We start from the raw sequence: 19,737 nt of genomic DNA, 5'->3' as shown, positions 1-19,737 counted from the left end.
AGACATGAAATCCTGTCTATTTGTGATCGTCTCATCTGCCCGCTATTTTTTACAGATCGTCCCAACTTCTCAGCCAGTCGGCACGGTCTCTCCGTCAATCTAAAGATGACCAAAGTCCTCGTTACAGGTACCGTGAACGTCAGGATACACTCCAGCGAGCAAAAGCTAACAGGTTGATTTTTCCGATCAGGCGGAACGGGTTTCGTCGCCGGCCATGTGATCGATGTCCTCCTTCAACGCGGACACTCCGTCCTGACGACGGCTCGATCGCAAGAGAAGGCGATGGCTATTCATGGATCTTTCAAAGACGTCCCCAAAAGCAAGCTCGAAACGATCGTCGTCCCCGACATTGCAGCCAAAGGAGCCTTTTCCGCTCTCAGCACCCACAGTCTGGAAGCTGTGCTTCATGTGGCTAGTCCGGTAAGCTTGCGAAACCTAGACAGCCTCAAATCCCCTCGTTGCTCACCAGATTCAGTTCCATTACAACGTCACCGACCCGAAAAAGGATCTGATTGACCCTGCGGTACTGGGCACAACCGGAGTTTTGCATGCAATCAAAGAATCCTGCCCTGGTGTGAAGCGCGTTGTGGTTACTTCCTCCTTTGCGGCTATTCTCAACCCTGGCCTTGCCGCCTCGGGGGCGGAGAAGACATACTCAGAAGAGGATTGGAGCCCGTTGACCATTGAAGATGCGTACGCGAGCCCCGTTAGCGCCTACGTCGTATCCAAAAAGTCGGCAGAGAAGGCTGCCTGGGATTTCGTCGCCAACGAAAAACCCAATTTCACACTCTCCACGATCAACCCGCCCATGATTTATGGTCCAGTCAGACTACCACCGAAGACTCTGGCTGAGGTCAACACTTCAAACCAGCTCTTGGCAGAGATGATTACTGGCAAGCACAAGGGCGGACTCCCGCCTACAGCGCTGCCTCTCTGGGTTGACGTTCGCGATGTGGCGTTGGCGCATGTCAAGGCCATGGAATCTGATGAAGCAGCTGGAAAGCGTTTCTTTATTACCAGTGGCTTCTACAGCAATGCTGAAATGGGCAAGACCGTGTGGGATAAGTTCCCAGACTTGCGGGGAAAGTTGCCTGGGCTCGATACCATGGGAGGAGCACCAAACCCGAACCTCAAGTCGTTTGGCTACGACACTTCCAGGGCCGAAGACGTTCTGGGAATGAAGTGGACAGCTTATGAGAAGACCGTGGTGGATTCCGTCAAGTCCCTTAAGGACTTGAAGGATTGAACGAACATGTATCCGCCCAATCGTAGACCTTCATTTCGTTCAAAACAACTCTCTTTGGTTATGCTGCAAACGCGTAGCTCCCAGTTGTTGCAAAGACTGACCAATAATCCAAATCTGGCTTCATGTCCATGAGATCGGCAATGTCTTTGGCCGTTTTCAAACCCCCGGACTGCCACATGTATGCCAAGCAGTTGTTTACCCACTGCTTCACTGAATCATCTTCCGACACTTGGTGGACAAGATACAACGGAGCCAGGAAGGTGCGACACTGAAGCTGTTGCACAGGCGAGAATGGTAGAGTGTTCGTCTCGCACACCCTTGGCAATGTGAACTGCGGTACGGACGCGCAAACGTGATGTGCAATGTCTCGGATCGTCTTCTTGAAAGCACTCTCTTGAGTATAGCTGCCATCGGCAGTGTAACGCTTTACGATGATGTATAGAATGAGCCTCATTGTTCGAAGCGCATTGGTGACTTGCGTGGTATAGTGGTCCGGATAGAGATGATAATATGTGCCGAGAACATGAGGGTTACTGCCGGTGACGGGTACTAAGAGGGGTCGCCATGTAGATGGCACTGTTGCTTCCAATGTAGCCAGCTGATCGTCCAGACTCTTGGCTCGGATGACGAAATTGCGTTCTGTTATTCTTCCCGCTTTAAATTCGAAGTGCAAGTTCGAGACCCGATTCAAAATGCCCAAAAAGCTCCACTTGGGGCTGTTGACATGATAGCCAATGTTGCGACGCACTGCAGCCAGCTCCTTAGGTGTATTAATACCAACTGTTGCGCAGGTAACTATGACGGCAGTCACTAGTCGGGCGGCAACTTGACGTCCAGTCGGGCTGGACAGGATGGTTGTTGCGCGGGAGTGAAGGAGGGTCAGACCCCCCTGAGAGTGACTCGTCCAGGCCTGAGAGTTCTGGTGGTCGCGATGGACCATCTTCTCGTACATGTCTAGTAGGAGAACCGATTGAAGAGCTTCCTCAGCTCCTTCGGAGCTAAGATCATTCAAAGATCGGCTAAGCCTCTGGATTGCTTTGACGTAGCTGGAATTGGCGAGCGTGATGAGATGCGCACTGCCCAGCTGCGTGCCCATATATGCTAAACTGGCCGCCTCGACACTCGCAGAGAGGTGATCGCATGCTGTGGCGGTCCTGTAATGGTGGGTTACTTCCCCCATGCTGCGCGTGAACCCGCCAATGTAGGTCGAGAAGAAAGCGTAGCGAGCGCGGGTGTCCCAGCCCAGTTCGAGACCAGTCGGCTGGCTTTGTACCCCTGGAATAATTCCGTAGTCTCTTTGGGTGACCACCTTCCGCTCCACCGATCGAGACTCGTCCCGAAACTGCAAGGCGTTGGGATCCCGATAGCCGTGGCAGGTTATCTTGGCCCTGCGGCATTGGCCGCAAGCTTCTAATCGCAGATCGCACTGAAAATCAACAACGTTAGTATGAGCCCAAACTTCCAGATTGATTGACATCTTTTCTGATGTTTCTGTATGCTGGTATGGGAGCGTACCCTTAGCTTTCTGGACCTGCAGGGAAAGCAGGCCGGCGACGGTCGACCGTGGAACACCATCTCGGCTAGCTCAGCGTGATTTTCCTCGAGGAGACTGAATGCCGAAGAGCCATGGGAATCTTGACAACTATTAGGAGTGAGTCTTTCTCGGCTGTCTCCGGAACTTCGATTACTTCCGTTTCTTGATTCCAAATGAAGGGGAAAACTACGCGCAACAAGCAGAGGCATTTTGAGCCAGGCCAACACGAACTTGACTTCGAGTGTGAAGCAACCTCATTGGGCATGAGATTGCCGCATCGGGTTAGCGTTCCGTTGTCCAAACTCTATTATGTGGATTTCCTTTGAAGAGCAGCGGCCAGTGCGACGAATCTTGAGATGCAGTTGTAAATGAACCTGGGGTCTTCGCTGCCTTTTCGGCAGCTGCTGTTATTCACTGAGTCTGACTTCAATGATTCTTCTTCAAACAATTATCATTGCTTTCATCAAGCTTGCTCTCGAATTTTGAGTACGTCGATATAGCAGCGCGCGACGGTTTCCCATGGCCAGGAACCACTAATTATACGCTGAAAGCTGGTGCCAACCAACACTCGCTTTCGCAAATTAAGTGCGATGGAATCGGCTCCAACACGCGACAATGAACTTACTCGCGACATGCAGAACTACGGCTATGAAGGCCGAGAACCTTGGAAGCTGAACCTGGGATACCATTTATTCAGTCTTCTGTGTCATAGGTTTTATGACCTACATATTTCAATGACTACCTCTGAAAACAGAGATGGTTACTTCTTAACGGCAATCCACATTGAAGCACTTATTGCGCTCCTCCCTTGCCGACTCCTTTTTCTTGGTACTTCTCGTCACCATACTAAGTCCTGCCCGAGTCTTTGCAATTTCTTAGCAAACGAACCCGCGCCGTATGATTCCCGGCCCCCGCCAAGTCATCGAAATGTCCATTGCAATCACCGTTCTCTTCCATAATGAAAAGGATTTTCAACACGATACCAACTTACATGTCAATCAAAACACGCCCTATGAGCACTGTGACAGGCAAGAAACCAAAGCGGCGGCTGTTCCTCATGCAAGGTTTGGCCATGGAGTCGACGGATATGCGCCGCCTGTCACCTTCGAATCATCAGCAAATTGGGATAATCGAGTTCAGATCATGTCTGTCTCAACGGGTACGAAAATAGAATGCGGAGATTTTTAGGCCGCTGGTACCAGTGGCCGGTCTTCTTCCTCGGTGAGGTGATCGAGAAGATGGGGGATGAGGCGAATGGAACATGTAGAGCCTGTTACGTTAGTGTCTGTCGACAGTGGGTATGTCAAGACTCGAATGAGATATCTGGTGACGCCTTTTTTATCGCTCGCAGCATGATAGAAGGCAATTCAGTACGACTGCACCAAGTTCCGCAGTCTCTTTGACCAAAGAAATTTGGGTATCGATTGAAAACAGAACATTGCCTATAAATGGCAGAGCGAAGTTGGTTCCTTCACCGGATCTCCTGCCACTATTTTGAGAAGATTAGTATGCCTCACTTCCAAAGCCCAAGATGGCTACTGCGCCGATCAATTCATACCGGTCATGATAAAACCCTGCCCGCTTAAAGGCCTCTCTTTCCATACCAACCCCTCCACCTCACCTCTGAAATCAGCCGTCTCTTCCACCAGGTCCCATTCCCCAGTGGTGTGGTTCTTCTTCAACGAACGGAAGATAATGGTTTCCCCCGCGTCCTCAAATATGAATTCGCGTCTGCATAGGCGTCTCCATTGTTCTGCCGCCGTGCCTTCCTTGGCATTGTCTCTTTCAAGGTCACGATTCTTGAGAAGAACGGCAAGGAAAGCTTGGCTATCCCACAATCCTTCCCGCCTAGGATATTTTTCGAGAATCCGCGTCGCGCTCTCTCTTACAAGTGGGTCGCGGCATGTCATGGCGACAATGGTGAGTTGCCATGCGATGCCAAACTCCATAGAGAAGAGGTTCGCCGGCGACTTGATATCCTTCTCTTGTTCGCGCAGCAATATCTCGATTACTTCGTTGATCTCACGGCAGTATGGCGTCATGCTGGAGATGGTCGCCTCATCAGCATACTTGGGGAAGAAGCTGTAGATAAACATGATCAAGTAGTGCATCCGCAGATGCAAGATCTTGAGATACTCTCTCCGACTGATGGAACTGTCTGACAGAGTCCTGTTGTAAAGAGGCTCGAAAGATGCTCGCCATTGTTGCAAGTGCCCCATGGACTTCTCACAATATGCAAGCAGCTCTGGGCGGTCTTGCATGATCACGAGGAGTTCGTCGATTCCCTTCTCGTCTGTAATCTCATCTAACTTGAGATCGTCGATGACGCTGAGCAATAATGGACCGAGTTTTGCGATTCGCCGCTGACACACCTGCCACCAGGTGTACGCTTGTTCGGCATCGTAGAAGATCTCTGGCATATTTTTCCTGCCCTCCCCTGGGTCTGTGTAGCGTTGGATCTGCATGTTGTACGTCTCAATAGTGTGGCCGCGGGCCTTGAGGCCTCTAATGAGCTCATAGGCCGGTGAGCGACTCGTCTTTACGTTGCCTGCTAGGACGGTGCGACTCTGTACGTCGAGGTGATTATACAGGTCCAAGACCTCAGTGATGAGTTGTCGCGGGTCGGGAGCGAGATTCCAGATACGCGCGTCCGCATCCTCGCTCATGAGCAGTTCCTGTAATAGCACGAAACCATATCTCACGTGCTGCAGCGCCGAGTGCCGATTTCCGCGGAGGGCCTCAAATGAAACAAACAGTATAGACAATAGGACTGCTTCCTGGATGCTTGCTGTTTGGAAGTCGGCGTGAGCTTGCAGTCGAAGAGCTTGGCAATAATGAACGATGGCGCTCTGGTAGTGCTGGCTTTGAAGAAGGTCGGCGATATTGTTGAAGTTCCTCGCGACGACGTAGTTCCCTTTTTGTGACAGCGCCCTGCTCATGGCGCCGATACTGATGGCCGCATGTCGTAGCGCTGGATTCTGTCTGCTGAGTTGCGGCATCATCTCGTTCCAGAGCTTGGTACGGGAGAATGGCGCACCGCCGAGGGAAACCTGAACAAGGTCGTTCCAGTCTTCAAAGTACACGCTGTCTCTGTCGTTCTCAAAGTCCAGAGAGTTCATGTCCGGTTCTCGTGGTAGCACACGCTGGTTGACACGACATGGTGAGGGAGGGTTGAGTCGTTGCGGTTGAGCGGCGGGCCTGCCCCTCGCCTTCCGTGGCTTGACGACATACCCATCGCATACGCCACGGGTTTTCAGGCAGTTCATGCAATGTGGCTTTGCCTCATCGCATTTGATGTGCCGTTTTCTAGAAGGGTTAATGTTAGATAACAGCCTAGGATCGGCCACTAAGGTGTCTTTTAAAACTCACTTGCCTGCTGAGGGTGAGCGGAGTGCAGCATACGCGAGCGGGGCTTTTGGTACTCACAGGTCACACAGCCTGTCCTCACTTTAGGCGTGCTGGTGCGGGTGTGTCTGGGGCGGTGAGCAACAGATAGTCTACCGTTGCTGTTGTTATCGCTTTCAAGTGAGCCGGCCTGGCTGGCAGCGCTTCTCGGCGATGTCGACGCCGTATCTGCAAGATGTGCTGGATCCATCTGATGGTGGGATTGTCCGAGGGTAACTCAAACGAGAGGGATGGGAAAGATTTCCGGTCGGTCGGTCGCTATGTCTCCGCGTTGGGCCCGACCCATGCAAAAGGTGAGCCGCAGATGAGCCCTTGGCAAGGGGTCTCTGAAGGAGCAACGTCAGAGGGCGTGCAGGTTTAGGTAGATTTACGGGCTCTGCAGCGTCTCCTGGAAGTGGGCTGATTTGGTCGAGATCCGCCGGCGATGTGTAGGGCGCTATCAAATTCGTAGTATGCTCAGCTGCTTGTTTTTGGCAAAAGGGGATGCTCTCAATGAGGCACAGAGTCGACGGATGAAGCAAACACGTTTGTCATCAAGGCAAGAGTGAACCTGTCAGCTCTTTTCCTGACCTGGACGTCGCGTAGGCAGTATTTCGAGCAGTGATCATGGGGCGCAGGGATCAATCTCGGCTTGAACGATCAAGGGGTCTTGATGCATACTTTATGCCAGATGTGGCTGAACTAGGTTAGAACGAGAACAGAACTCTCTTAAATGCAAGGCGAACTCCACATGACTCGAAAAAGTCCGTCCGCCTCGAACAAAGTACTGCCACAGGTCAGAAAGATTGCGCCATGTACTTCCGTACTCTCATTGTCCGACGATGGTTTAGCGCTGTATGCTGCAGTCAGCAGAAATGCGGCCGCCGTAAACCCGCAAGGATGATAACAGTTCCCCGCCGATCACTGGTTTACCGCTGAAGCCAAAGTTCCATTAATAATTCCCGTCCCCGCGCTCGTCTTTCCTCGATTCTCTCTTCCTTCCTCAGGACAATCAACCTATCTCGCCAGTCGAGACCCTCAACTCCCTCCGTTTTTAAAACGCCAACTTCTGGCCCCAAGGTAACGGGGCCCCTACACTCTGCAACAATGCCGGCCGCCGCAGCATCAGCATCGGCCGCCTGCCGCCAGATCGCCAGATTCTGGTGGCAACCTCACCAACAGTCTGCCATGGGCAGCGGATAATTGCAATCTCCCCGGCGAGACCGGCTTCATTCACGATCTTCAGTATCAACAACAACCGTTGTCGACCGCTGGTCTCCCGGGTGCGGATTTTGGGCTCTTCGGACCTGAATCCGTCCACACCGATCCGAGCCTTACCTGTTTTCTTGACCCGACACCTTGGGACACTCTGCCGTGGACGTCTGCCGCTACTGCGACGCCTCACGTCAGTGCCAGTCCCCTCGACAGCTCAATTGACCAATGTAAGTTGACTCACTCCGTGACTCCTTCGATTGGCCTCATGCTAAACATATATGTAGCATTCCCCTACATTGACACCACACCACCAACCCTCTTCGACACCTTCCCGGATAGCCTCCTCCCTCCTAACCTGGACCCTCTCTTCGGCTCCAGTGACAGCTCGAACAACAACAGTCCGAATCAGCCTCCACCCCTGGACATGTCAGTATACACTGCTGCGCCGGGGGCCCCATCATCTCACCGTTCCTCGCCCAACTCTGACGGCCAAGGCCAAGAGATATCGACCCCCCACACCGACAAGATCCTGCGTCGGCAGCGAAACACCATCGCCGCCCGCAAGTACCGCCAGAAGAAGGTTGATCGCATCTCGGACCTCGAGAAGATGCTGGAGGACATGACGCGCGAACGCGACGAACTCCGTCTTCGTCTCGCGCGTCAGGAGGCAGAGACCGAGGCTCTCAGGAGCGTCATGCGCAAGGAAACTAAGCCGTAGCTGGATGGTCAGCCTTTTTGCTTTTTGCCTCCGTGGGAATGAGTCATATGAAGGACGCGCTGGTGTTTGTCAGACGATGTCGGCTGGAAATGGACCCATGGACTCGCATCCTGTGGTGCGAGAGAGTTTTGTGTTCAGTCATCTTCCGGTGTTGTCATCATGTAGCAGCCAATGAATGGATTGTTTGGTTAAATGTCAACTTGCCTATGTCTTGATCATCGTGATATACCATGCGTTTCACAAGGCTTCTTGTCGTTGATGCTCGGGTTAACTTGAATTCAATGCTTCATTATAAACGGACTCCACGATGATGGAAGCTATTTAAATTTATCTTTCCATGACTTCGCGATCTTCTTTCCTTGGTGGTTCAGCATGACCCAAGATGGCTCATTCACCATGCTGAATTACGCCGGTAAGCGACAATCGCTCACGAAACCATTCCCGTGGACACCGAGATGCGGCACGGAATACGAAATCACCACATCTGGGAGGTGACGTCCAACATCAACATAATGGCTCAATGTAATGCTCGATGGCTCATTCATCGTCATTCCATCACGACAACGTACAAAAAGGACGTCCTTCAGCGACATATCACCCCTCGTCTCCCAGTCGGCAGCCCATTCCGGACCCTTCTTCGAGTGGAGGATGACAGGCTCGTGCACAACGCCGTGGCTGGGATGATCCTGGTCATTCTCAACCAAAACATGCATTAGCCCTTGCTAGCGCGGATGATTCATCGTGAGCCATGCTTGGCGCTGCAGCCTGGTCCAACCACGGTGTCACCCACTCAAGCGAACAGTTCCAGACGGGACGGAGAGTTCGCCCACCGACAACCCGACAAAAATGGGGCGATCCCAGGCAAACGGACGGGAATCAGGACCCCGAGGCTTGTTATCCTGCTTAGATGCATCGTCAGCCCCTTGGCGAGCTCGCTTAGACGACTTGATGCAAGCAGCTGTCCCATGCACAATCTCTGCATAAAGTCAATCGGCAGTTGGCTCGGCCGGTTGGTTCTGTACACAACTTGAGCCACTCATGTTGAAGGACTCGCTCATCCATCATTACCACCCGATCAGACTCATCTCGAACTCGACATTGCCCTTGGCTTTATTTTTAAATCCTCGTGCAGTTCGATTTTCATACCCATCAATGACACTGCTGCTTAGAGATTCATGGGCGTTGAAGCATGACACCGCGCACAGCCTGCGTCTTAGTGGTATGGGCGTAAATGCAAAAGGAAAGAAGAAGCAAAGAATGTGAGCCTCGGTCCGAGAAAAAGCACAAAATTCTGCCCAGAATGCCGAAAGTTCTTGGCTTTTGGTATTAAAAAGATGAATTTTTGCAGCTAGCAACGTATGAATCGACTTGAGGGAGTCAGAATGACGAACAACTACCTAGCTTTAACCCTTTCTTTACAAGGCAAGGCGATTCGTTATGCTGTTTCAGGCTGTAAAAAAGTACCTGGGAGCTAGTATGCGCCCTTTTTCTGAGTTAAGAATAATTGGCAACTTATACTCCGCAAACTCTTGGTCCGTGTAGCTTACGATGCTATGCGACATTTCATGGCGATTGTTCCTGAGTTGCGTCCCATAGTGAGTGATATAAGGTCCTTTCCTGGGGATTACTGATAGAAAGTGAGACGGATCCGAACCTCCTATAATTCATTCATTTGGCAATGCAGAAGATATCGTTGGACACCGTGGCCAAAATAACGATAGACACAACCGGGACTAGACCCCACCATCGTAGTTCTGATTATTCCGCCCGGACAGCAAAAGTGAATGCATGATGCAAGTAAAAGCCCAAATGTTAAGACTGAAACTTGGTTTCTCTCAATAACTATTAAGCTGGCTTTTCATGAGATACTAGTTGTTCATCGTGATCCTCGGCACGTTGGAGATTAGCGCAGAAAGTGGTCTTGATCAGCCAAGATAATGCGTTCCGTGAATCGTTCTCACTTGAGCGAGCAAAGGTTGTCTGCCTCGCTTGGGAATTGGTCGCAAGGAAGACGCAAAATTGGACGATATACATGGGTTGACGTCAAGTTTTAGTTTTCTGTGTATGTAGGTAGAGACTGTTGCGTTTACGTGAAGAAACAGCTGCTTTAGCGATCCCCTCTAACCGCGGCCAGCTCAAACAGATCCACAACATCAGGAACGACAGACAAGAACTGAAACCCCTTCGCCATTTTCATCGGAACATTGAGCAACCCGACGAAACACCTCCTGCTCGGCTCTTGAGTCTTAACCTCGGCAGATTGGAATATTCTCTGCCGCCTTGCCAAAGATCTCCACCGACCCGTCCCACCGGAAGTTACCAGCAGTGTACCGAGGGCACGCAGTGTCCATCTGCTTGAGGGCGTGATTGATGTCAATAAGATCAAGACTTCCGCTGCTGCTGGGTGCGTTGATGCAGTAGTACACTTTAGCGCCTCTTCGAATGAACCAGATAGCCTTGGGGTTGCTGCCGGAACGGAGAGCATAGGCTCCAGTTGGTCCGACCTTGTTCTTCCAAGCCGAGACCGCAGCATCGGTGCCGGCTCGGTCCAGAGCTGAGCCCCAGCAGGATGTGGAGCGTCTCCCAAGACGCTCGCTGACGGAGTTCTCCTAGTTCGCGGATGGCTCCACGGTGAAGAGCTTGGAGTCGCTGGCACCGAGAGGCTTGGCTTCCATGGTGCCATTCGAAAGCGTGGTTCCTTCGTACCAGCCATCGGGAAGTGCCTGGGCAAGGCCCGCAATGGCAAGCGTGAAAGCTTGAAGGGTGTTGAAGAACTTCATGATTAAAAGTTGTCGTAGGGGTCGAAAGATGGTTCCAAGATTTAGTTATGTCTCTTCCCTTGTAAATGCAAGTAAGGTAGAGGCTCAAGACTGCTGAGGTGACGAATAGAGGGCGTAGTGAGGACGACTGAAGCGACATATATATACAACATATGGCATGGAAGTTGAAATCTGTATTGTCCGGCCAACTCAAAAGATGTTCTGTCCGTTTAGATAACTCTCGTCTAGATAACGTAATATCACCATCGCCCTATTCTAACCAGTAGTTATGCTCCAGTGCCAATCAAGAACGACGGGTAAGGAGCCTATGTAGGATCCTTCTGCATCTGTCACTTGTTGCGAGTAGACCCAGGATCAGAAGTAAAGACATACTAGTAGTTCTATGCAGAATGTCATCCCATGCATGATTGACTGGTTGGGAAGCCACTTAGAGGCTCTCAAGGTACTCATTGTACTTCTACAGGATTCATTGTCAGACTTCTAGTATCATAATCTCGTACTCATGGTTGACGCAATACGTGTGCTAGATGAGATTAATGTAATCTGCGGATAATCCATGAGCGCTAGCTCTTGATGTAAGAAGCACTATACACCCGCTCAAGTCAACGTACGTTTTAGTGTAACACTGTTGTAGAAGCGAATGGGAGTGCGAAGCTACGATTGAGAGCGCCCTTGCGTGGTTGTAAAGAGTCAGTCCTGATACTTGACATATTGCGGCATTGCCGTTCTCTATGTACTGGGGTGAAGCTGTTCCTGTAGGATTTCCTGCAGCGAGACAGGCTGGATGCCTTCTCAGACTGGAGACAGCTGAAGCTGGCTTGGCAAAAGATCCTCAGACATAAGCGGGTTGATCATTGGCCGTTCATCTAACCTGTGACACAAGGGCAAATGATGAGTAACCTCGTTTCGCCCGACCAAGATGCCGTTGCTCCAATCCTGCTCGGCTGCGCCAATTCGTGCTACAATACGTACGTTCCCGGACCGTCTCATGGGTTGTCGACAGCCCTTAATAAGGTAGCACTTGCGAGTCAAAAGGGCCGCATAACGTCCATAGCATGCTGAAATAGTATGGAAGTGGCAATGAATCCTTCCGATACAGTATTGAACCGTTTCGCTGCACCTGTCCTTCACGTCGTGTTCCACCGACAGCGTGGCAAGCACTTGGCTCCAAAACAAGCTTTCGAGCCATGAATATGCAGTTGAAGAAATTATGTTATAGCTATCATCTTGGGTATCCATAAAGCTGATCTTAGAAGACCATTAACAATAAAAAGTCGGTAAACAAAACCAGCGCCCATCGCCTTTCCCAAAAACAAACTCCGACTAGACACCAGCTCGCGAATCAGTTGTCACTGATCTCTCCAAGAACCACCGAACAAGTGCTGAACGAAGGCATCATCAGGAACGGTTCCATCGTGTGTACTGTCAGAATGCAGTTGTCCCATCCCGAATCCGTCGATAGGAAGGACCAAGACGTCGCCGTATAACGTCGGCTTTGTCATATATGATAGGTTTCGAATGTCGGTCAGGCTAGGTTCGATGGTCTGCAAATGCTCAAACACAACGTCTGTCCAAGCCGCAGGTCCAGTAGAGTTCATGACTTCGAAGCTAGTTGGCTTCAGCTGGTTCTCCTTGACGCCATGCTGCCGAACCAGATCCTCGACAGATTCAACAACCCTGTTCGTCATTTTCTTAAAGACGGGATGTCCAGGAGCTGCCGCAATAGTCCATTGACAGAACTGAAGCGGATGAGGAATATCAGCCCAAGCGGGACCATCGCGCTGGTCAAACTCGATACCGACAATCAGCCGGGTTGCATTTCTCATGTTCCGCGGAACCCATGTGTCTACGGGCTTCAAGGCGAGGGTATCGGTATCGGTGTACACTCCGCCCTCGACGTCGAGGAGCAGGTATCGAAGCATATCGGACTTCATGCCAACATTAGGCATGTTGTTGTACGTTTGCAGGATCTTCGAGTGGTTTCCGAAGCGTCGCTCGACGAATTCTTTGCCGCCCTTCCCGCCAACTAGGGTACTACACGATTCGAGGTTAGCTTTTGTCTCTTCGCGGTATAGGAAAGAATTGTTGTCCTCTAAGAATAGAGTTGATGACGTCTGTGATGTTTGGACAAAGAAACGACATTCCGTTCCGCTAGCTTGGAAGGTGCCAAGGACCACAGAAAGCTCTGCAAGGAAACAAACCCCTCCAAAGACTGAAGAGGGAAAAAAGCTGGAGATTACTTACTAGGCGTAGTCGGTGTTCATGGCCAACCATGACGCTGTTTCCTTCAGCTTGTCTGGGTTGTTGACAGGGTATTTATCTTTCCAGTTCTTCGGGAGCATAATCTGCCAGATCTTGGGCGGAATGATGTGGCCAGGGCGCGGCTTGACCCAGTCAGATCGTGTTGAGTTGTCAATCCATGTTGTGTGCTCCCCGGAGAACATATCGGTGCTGAATGGAAATTTGAGGCCGTTCGGTCCGCTGTTGCCGTACAACCAAAACGTCGAGATGAGGATGAGGATGAGGCCCGTGAGTGCGCATGTTCGGTATCGAAGCCGGGAGAGCTGGCGGAGGAACCGCTCTCGCAGCGGCCTGCGAACCGCCAGCTCAGGCTTCTCGCTCATGTACATCGTCATCTTCGAGGCGGCTGACTTGGGAAAAAGAGCAAGCAGGACGACGAGCAGGACAGGAAAGAAGCCGTGGGGGCGCTGCCGAGGGGCAGACTCAGTACATATTGTATCACGCAAGACAATACACGACTCGAGGCAGCGCCGGCAGAGAACAATTCGCAAGCGGCGAATTGGCAAGACTAGCCGCAAAGGGAGGGATGAGAGGCTTCTCACGCCCGTACAGGGCGGGTCATCCCTCGATTGGAAGATCAGTGTGGGCACTCAAGACATCCGTCAGCTCCGCAAGCCAATTTGGGGCCAGAACACGGAAGCTCATCAGGCACAACATGGAGCGGCTGGCAGGGCGGGATTGCCTTGCACGGGAAGTTCTCCCTCCCTGGGCACCGGAGACATTATTCTGGGACATGACGGATAGGGCAGGCTAGCCTCAATCACCCCCATGCGCGTGGGTTCTTCGGCCTTTCGTGCTGGCTGGTGGTAGAGGGGACGCTAGGTTAGGGATGGCACGGATGGGTTCATTCGATGGACGGATGACACCGTGTTCCTGGTTCTGCTAAGGCTGTCAGTCGGCACCTATGCCTGTACGCACGTTACAATCCTTGAACTTGGTTTTGCTCTAATAATGCTTGTCTCTGATCATCCTTGTCTCAACGACACCCAGATCGGCAGCCAATGTGCTGCAGCCGAACGAGACATGCATGTTTCTGGATAACACCACAGTAATATCAACCGCAGGGCATCCCATCCCTCACGTCCCTCTCATTCCGTTCAATTAAATAGGCCTCGAAGTCAATTAAACTGCTCTTTCTCAGCCTGCCATCCCTCATGCAGTTGATCAGAAGAAAACAAGAGGGTAAGCAGAGACCATGTGCCTACGCCACACAACATAACACTGCTTGGCACCCGGACGAAGATGATCCGTTGAAGGGGGTAACTTTTCTTACTCTGACTTTTGAACCAGTCGCTTGGCGTCTTTTCTTTTCGGCTGCGCCCAGCATTAGTGCCAAAAATTTCTTGTGCTCTTTTCCCTGCATGGGCTAGTGAAGTCCAATACGAGCCCAGAGAACACGGGAGTAGGCGAAGATTTGCCGTGAGCTGAAAAAAAGGAACGGTACGTCGGTACCATAAAATCGGCACTTTGCAACATATTGAGTGGTTCACCCCGGCACGGAGTTGAGCGTTCTCAAGAGAACCTTATCTGGGTTGCAAAGACCCTGCATCCCGTTCATACGGGGCTTTTTGGGGCGAGGCAAGAATCGCTCTTTTCTCTGTTCCAATTACCGCGATCGGCCTTAAGTGGGGCCGCACTTCGGCGTCCGCGACCCGTACCGGGTGGATCCTTGGTTGATACGTCAGTCAGCCCTTTACACAGCCGCAATAAAGTTCAGCGTTGAGAACTTTTTTGCCTGGGCATTCAAACTGACTTCCGTGAAAATTAGCAACTGGTCAACTTCAAACGCAATCCAAGAACTGTAGAGCAGCCAATCATATCTATTGTGCTAAGAATAGCCTCTTGCGCGCGATACCGCCCTTCATTGATTACTGCTACTTTCCGTCAATCATCATTGAAACCATCTGCATTTGCTCAAATGCCATCTGATGCCGCAACATGTCCTCCGTGGAAACTGCGAAGCCCCTTGACCTGTACTCATGAGCAAGAGCCGCCGCTGACACTGAATTGCCCCAGACCTCAAGGAACGACCTGCTACCCTCCCTCATCATGCCGAACTCGCCATCATCCACATCAAGAACCTTCATCCAAACCTCTTTGACAGCATCTTCAGCCCACGAGCTGATTACAACATCCAGAGTGCGCCTGATCGCGGCGCTCTCACAGATAATTGGCAACAACGGGGACAAGTCGCCTTTATCCAGAGGAACAGGCTGATCGGGAAACTGAGTAACCAGCTTCAAGTACTGTTTAAATGTCGACATCATCACGCCAGCCACGTCTTCGGGCAGACACGCTTTTGCGAAAGCCATCATGACTCGTGTCTGATCTCCGAAAGGCTCTACGTGAACGATCACGTCCGCTCGATCGCCCGGGTCCATGATCTCTATGAACCTCATCGTCGAAGCAACTTCACCATCTTCACTGCAAGTTTGCGGAGTTCCGATGTCTAACCCCTGGAAAACCAGCAGTGACGAAAACCGCGTCCACCGCTTCCAGGCTGTGCACTTCTCCACTATCGTATTCGCCCCAATGTTCTCGTATCGCATGGAAGCTATGTGCTGCGTCTGTAGTTGCTCGACCAGATCTCCGTATGTGACTCTGGGACTATTGCCGGTGGCTGACGTAGTGATTCGTAGGCGCGTGGGGATGTGTGAAGTGCACGAACCCATCACATCCTCTGCGAACTCCACGGAGTGATTGCGGCCCCAGCCTGTTGAGCCGAAGACAACATCGTCTTTGCCAGTCAGTTCAGCAAGAGTGAGCGCCCAGGCCGTTTTGACAATTGCACCTTTGGTGTTGCCGCCGAAGGTGTTGCTGCTTCTGGCGCCAATGCAACAAGACTCAAGCAAGCGACTGTCGATCATGCTGAGGAGCACACCATCCACAAAGTTCAGACCCGACGGGACGTCATGGCTGGAACCCTTGTGACTGACAAGCTGAGTCATCTCCGCGCCATGAAGAAGTGATCTCCAGTATTCAATGCCTTCGTCTAACTCAATAGTCCGAGCGTAATGAAGGTATGCTTGATAGCTTCCTTTAAGCTCAGGGAGCTGGCATCCGTTGAGTAGAGACCTCATTTCGCGGCTCAAAATTGACACGGAGTGACCATCATATTGAGCTGCAGAAATGCGGATGAGGAGACGCTGGATCTTGGTGGAGTCATGGATAGAGAGGAGCTCAAAGGCCGTCTGAGGGCAAGTCATCTCAACTTGTCTGTCCTTGAAATCGTTCTCGATGAGTGTGTTGGTGGCATGCTCAATGTTGTCAAGGTTCAGGTGAGCTCTCGTCGGGGGACGAAAGGACTTGGATACAGCTTGGTACAGGGTTCGCCTGTGTGGCACAAAAAAGGTTCGTAGGGTGGAGTCTGACTCTGTCAGCTGAAGTCCATAAAGTTGAAGTAATTGATTTCTTCATAGATTTACTCACGTCTTTCTGTCAATATCTCACACATGCGATGAACTGCTATCTCGTTGTGGGGCTCGTCAAAGTCGCATATGAGCCAGTTGATTCCGCGGCGCTCTTCACTGAAGGTAGAGAAAGCGACGCAGCTCGCTTGGAGATCTGTGGCCTGGACAATGTCTTCAATTTCAGGCGAGACAGACGCGTTCATAGCGATCTTTTGAATTTCGTCGAGTGTGGTCCGGCTTGCAATGTTGCTGAATGGCTGATACGAGCACCTCGACTCATGATTCTGAGTGGACCTTCGCAGGAAATCGGCGAGTTGGAACAGTCTTGGTGTTTGGAGGATGTCCTATGAATAAAGTATGACATATTAGTTTTCATTCTGACTAAAACATGCGGGGGAAGAAGATTGTCACTGACCGGTACCGAGAGACTGAAACCAAGCTTCCTGGCCAAAGATACCAGTTTGATGGCTTTGAGAGAATCACCGCCCATGGAAGAGAAATCTGACTGCCGACATATTTCATGTTTACTCAAGCCGAGTGATTGTGCAAACAGCTCGCAGAGTATCGTCTCAAAGTCGTCCATCGGAGGTTCATCCTCTACACGAAAAGTGACCCCAGAGAAAGCAGCCAACCTAGGCTTATCGAGTTGACTGCCAATTTTCTGCAGACACTTACGGTCTAGTTTGCCTTGACTAGTGACAGGCATCTTTAGAAGTGGGATAAATGCTTGGGGAATGGCAATGGCTTTGAGGTCGTTTGCCAGCTTCTTCTTGATGCTTTGGACGTCAATGAGCTCAGACTCACTATCGTTGACAATGTCCAGCGGCGTAGCATCCTTTCCGTTGCCTCCTACGTTCATTGCGTAGAATGCGATCAGAACTTTTGAGGCAGTCTCTTCTCCGCCGGTCAAATGTACTGCCTCCACCGCGACTGTACAGTCGCCCCCAAGAAGTAGACTAAGACGCCGGTTAATCCTTTGACAACACTCTTGTCCCCTTAAGATCGAAGATGTGGAAGCAGCATTTCTGACGACTACTACTCACCTAACTTTGTGCTCAATCTCGCCAAGCTCGATGCGCTGACCATTCAGCTTGACTTGCGTGTCGATACGCCCAAACACCTCGAAAGACTGATCTGGGAGCTGTCGCACAAGGTCTCCTGTCTTGTAAAGCCTTTGCATGCTGATGGTGACTTTCCCTGGTAGCCACTCAGGGCTTTCAATGAACTTCTTTGCGGTTTTCTCTGGCTCATTCAGATAGCCCCTGCTCAACGTTGGTCCTTGAATCAGTAGCTCTCCCTTGGCCCCAATAGGCAGTAGCTGATTGTGATTCTCTGGGTTCACAACCCATCCCCAACAAGCTCCATCGAGCGCACGTCCAATGTTATTAGCTCGCGGGGATTGACGAGTATAGATATTGTACGAGAATGCGCATGACGCCTCCGAAGGTCCGTAGCCGTTAATGACATCGGCTCCAGACCGAGTCCACTTCTCGACGGTTTCGGGACTGTTGGCTTCGCCGCATAGAATGACAGTTTTCAGACCTGGCACATCTTCTGGGTCGAGGATATGTGCGAGGGTGGCTGTAACGCCGAGGAAGTTGGCGCCAAGATAGTTGATGGCTCCGGCGAGGCGGTTGATGCGATCGAACTCGGTAGGAACGCAGATTGTGCCGCCGGCAATGAGAGTGGTGAGCACGTCGAAGTTGGTGGCGTCAAAATTGTATGAGGCGAAGTGAAGCACTCGGGATGAAGGATTGAGTAGAGCAGCCTTTTGTTGTGCAAGGGCGTCCGTGACGTAGGCTCTGTGTTCCGTCATGACGGCCTTTTGGCTGAGGCATTAGCAGAAACTCTCGCACGGAGTGATGATGTATCATACCTTGGGGGTACCAGTAGATCCTGATGTAAATACCAGATAGGCTAGGTCTGATGGACGAGCGGGAGATGAGAAGCGCTCATCATCTGTTGAGTTCTCCAGGCCCTCAACGAATGCTTGGCCCAGTACTAGCGCCCGGGAGCTAACCTTCCGAACGAGGTCCTCGTGATGATTACTCGTGATAATGAGCGGAGCGTTCGCAATGGATGAACATTCTCTTAGAAAGTTGATGGGTGTCTCGGCACTGAACCCAACATAGGCACCTCCCGCTTTGAGAATAGCGACGATGGCCAAAACTGCAAAGGAAGACTTCTCAAACAGAATCGGAATAATATCCCCTTTGTTGATACCATTGTTTATGAGGTATCTCGCCAACCTGCTGGAGAGTGTCGAGAGCTGGGAATATGTGAAGATGGGGCCCTCACTAGCAACCACAGCCTCCTTCCAAGGAGTGTTGCTTGCATGCTCGTCAACATAGTCATGAACACAACGCTCGACAGCTGGGATGTAGCAAGGGCTCCAGCTTTCAAGTCTTTCGCGGTTCAAGGGGCCGAGTACGTTGACTTCGCCGAGTAATTTGTCGTGAGGAAGAGTTGCGAACTGTCCGATGATGGTAGTGAAAGTCTCCAGGAAAGCATCAGCTGACAGAGCAGATACAAAATGAGGAATGTCTAGGGATCTTTAATTGCTGTCCAACATAATGTTTGATTGGGAATCCCTCAGTGCGCGTCGACAGGGAACTGTGAGCAGTATAACATACAGTGTAGAGCGATGCGGTGTTGAACATCAATGACGATACTGGGCAAAACTCCTTGTTTGCCAATTTCTGAATCGAGGTCGAAAGTCCCATTTTGAGCAAACAGAATCGTGCTTGGGTCGTCGTGAAGTTCGCCTCCTCGCGTGGAACTGTGGGGGGAGTGTTCGGAATCTGTGTCCGAGCATATCTTTGTGCAATGCAAAGCTGAGCAAGCTTCCAAGATTGTCATTCCTGAGCCAAAATCTGTTACAAACTTGTTCTGCTTGCCATCTATGATTACATTTGTTGTGACAAGAGAAGCGGCATTGTAGATGGCGATAGTGTAAGACCATGCGGTGATGAAGAATGTTTCTTCGCTGACGTTTTGCCTGGCGCACAAGTTGAGAACGTCATTGACAACGTCGCCAGGAAGGGACGTCTTCGCAAAGTCCGATGCCATGATGTCCTTGGCAGAAGGTCAAGTTGCGAGGGTGAATGCAGTACCAACAAACTCAAAAACGAAGCCTAGTCCAAGCCCAA

At 51.2% G+C, this 19,737-nt stretch overlaps 7 protein-coding genes across 7 annotated transcripts; 2 read left to right on the top strand and 5 right to left on the bottom strand.

The window, feature by feature from the left end:
• Positions 1–105: 105 nt before the first annotated feature.
• On the top strand, positions 106–1,246 carry GCG54_00012317 (Ketoreductase azaE; the record flags this gene model as incomplete). The annotated part of the gene is made up of 3 exons (XM_045412195.1): positions 106–127; positions 191–420; positions 470–1,246. 3 exons carry the CDS (start codon positions 106–108, stop codon positions 1,244–1,246), a joined length of 1,029 nt encoding a protein of 342 aa, XP_045261230.1.
• A 58-nt stretch (positions 1,247–1,304) lies between these two features.
• GCG54_00012316 (uncharacterized protein) lies at positions 1,305–2,821 on the bottom strand (the record flags this gene model as incomplete). The annotated part of the gene is given in 2 exon segments (XM_045412194.1): positions 1,305–2,744; positions 2,762–2,821. 2 exon segments carry the CDS (start codon positions 2,819–2,821, stop codon positions 1,305–1,307), a joined length of 1,500 nt encoding a protein of 499 aa, XP_045261229.1.
• A 1,506-nt stretch (positions 2,822–4,327) lies between these two features.
• GCG54_00012315 (putative transcriptional regulatory protein C15D4.02) lies at positions 4,328–6,375 on the bottom strand (the record flags this gene model as incomplete). Its single annotated transcript, XM_045412193.1, has 2 exons — positions 4,328–6,086; positions 6,203–6,375. 2 exons carry the CDS (start codon positions 6,373–6,375, stop codon positions 4,328–4,330), a joined length of 1,932 nt encoding a protein of 643 aa, XP_045261228.1.
• A 70-nt stretch (positions 6,376–6,445) lies between these two features.
• GCG54_00012314 (uncharacterized protein) lies at positions 6,446–8,097 on the top strand (the record flags this gene model as incomplete). The annotated part of the gene is made up of 3 exons (XM_045412192.1): positions 6,446–6,478; positions 7,288–7,606; positions 7,664–8,097. 3 exons carry the CDS (start codon positions 6,446–6,448, stop codon positions 8,095–8,097), a joined length of 786 nt encoding a protein of 261 aa, XP_045261227.1.
• Positions 8,098–10,343: 2,246 nt separating this feature from the next.
• Positions 10,344–10,877, bottom strand: GCG54_00012313 (uncharacterized protein; the record flags this gene model as incomplete). The annotated part of the gene is made up of 2 exons (XM_045412191.1): positions 10,344–10,706; positions 10,728–10,877. 2 exons carry the CDS (start codon positions 10,875–10,877, stop codon positions 10,344–10,346), a joined length of 513 nt encoding a protein of 170 aa, XP_045261226.1.
• Positions 10,878–12,226: 1,349 nt separating this feature from the next.
• GCG54_00012312 (Initiation-specific alpha-1 6-mannosyltransferase) lies at positions 12,227–13,513 on the bottom strand (the record flags this gene model as incomplete). The annotated part of the gene is made up of 2 exons (XM_045412190.1): positions 12,227–12,911; positions 13,122–13,513. The coding sequence occupies 2 exons, from the start codon at positions 13,511–13,513 to the stop codon at positions 12,227–12,229; spliced, it is 1,077 nt and encodes a 358-aa protein (XP_045261225.1).
• A 1,539-nt stretch (positions 13,514–15,052) lies between these two features.
• On the bottom strand, positions 15,053–19,657 carry GCG54_00012311 (Nonribosomal peptide synthetase 12; the record flags this gene model as incomplete). Its single annotated transcript, XM_045412189.1, has 6 exons — positions 15,053–16,549; positions 16,642–16,932; positions 17,004–17,544; positions 17,632–18,410; positions 18,465–19,132; positions 19,222–19,657. 6 exons carry the CDS (start codon positions 19,655–19,657, stop codon positions 15,053–15,055), a joined length of 4,212 nt encoding a protein of 1,403 aa, XP_045261224.1.
• Positions 19,658–19,737: the final 80 nt, after the last annotated feature.

Source organism: Colletotrichum gloeosporioides, assembly GCF_011800055.1.
Source record: "Colletotrichum gloeosporioides strain Lc1 chromosome Unknown consensus_65, whole genome shotgun sequence".
NCBI lineage: Eukaryota > Fungi > Ascomycota > Sordariomycetes > Glomerellales > Glomerellaceae > Colletotrichum > Colletotrichum gloeosporioides.
Note: the sequence above shows the minus strand (reverse complement) of the source record. Positions and strands in the feature narration are given on the sequence as shown.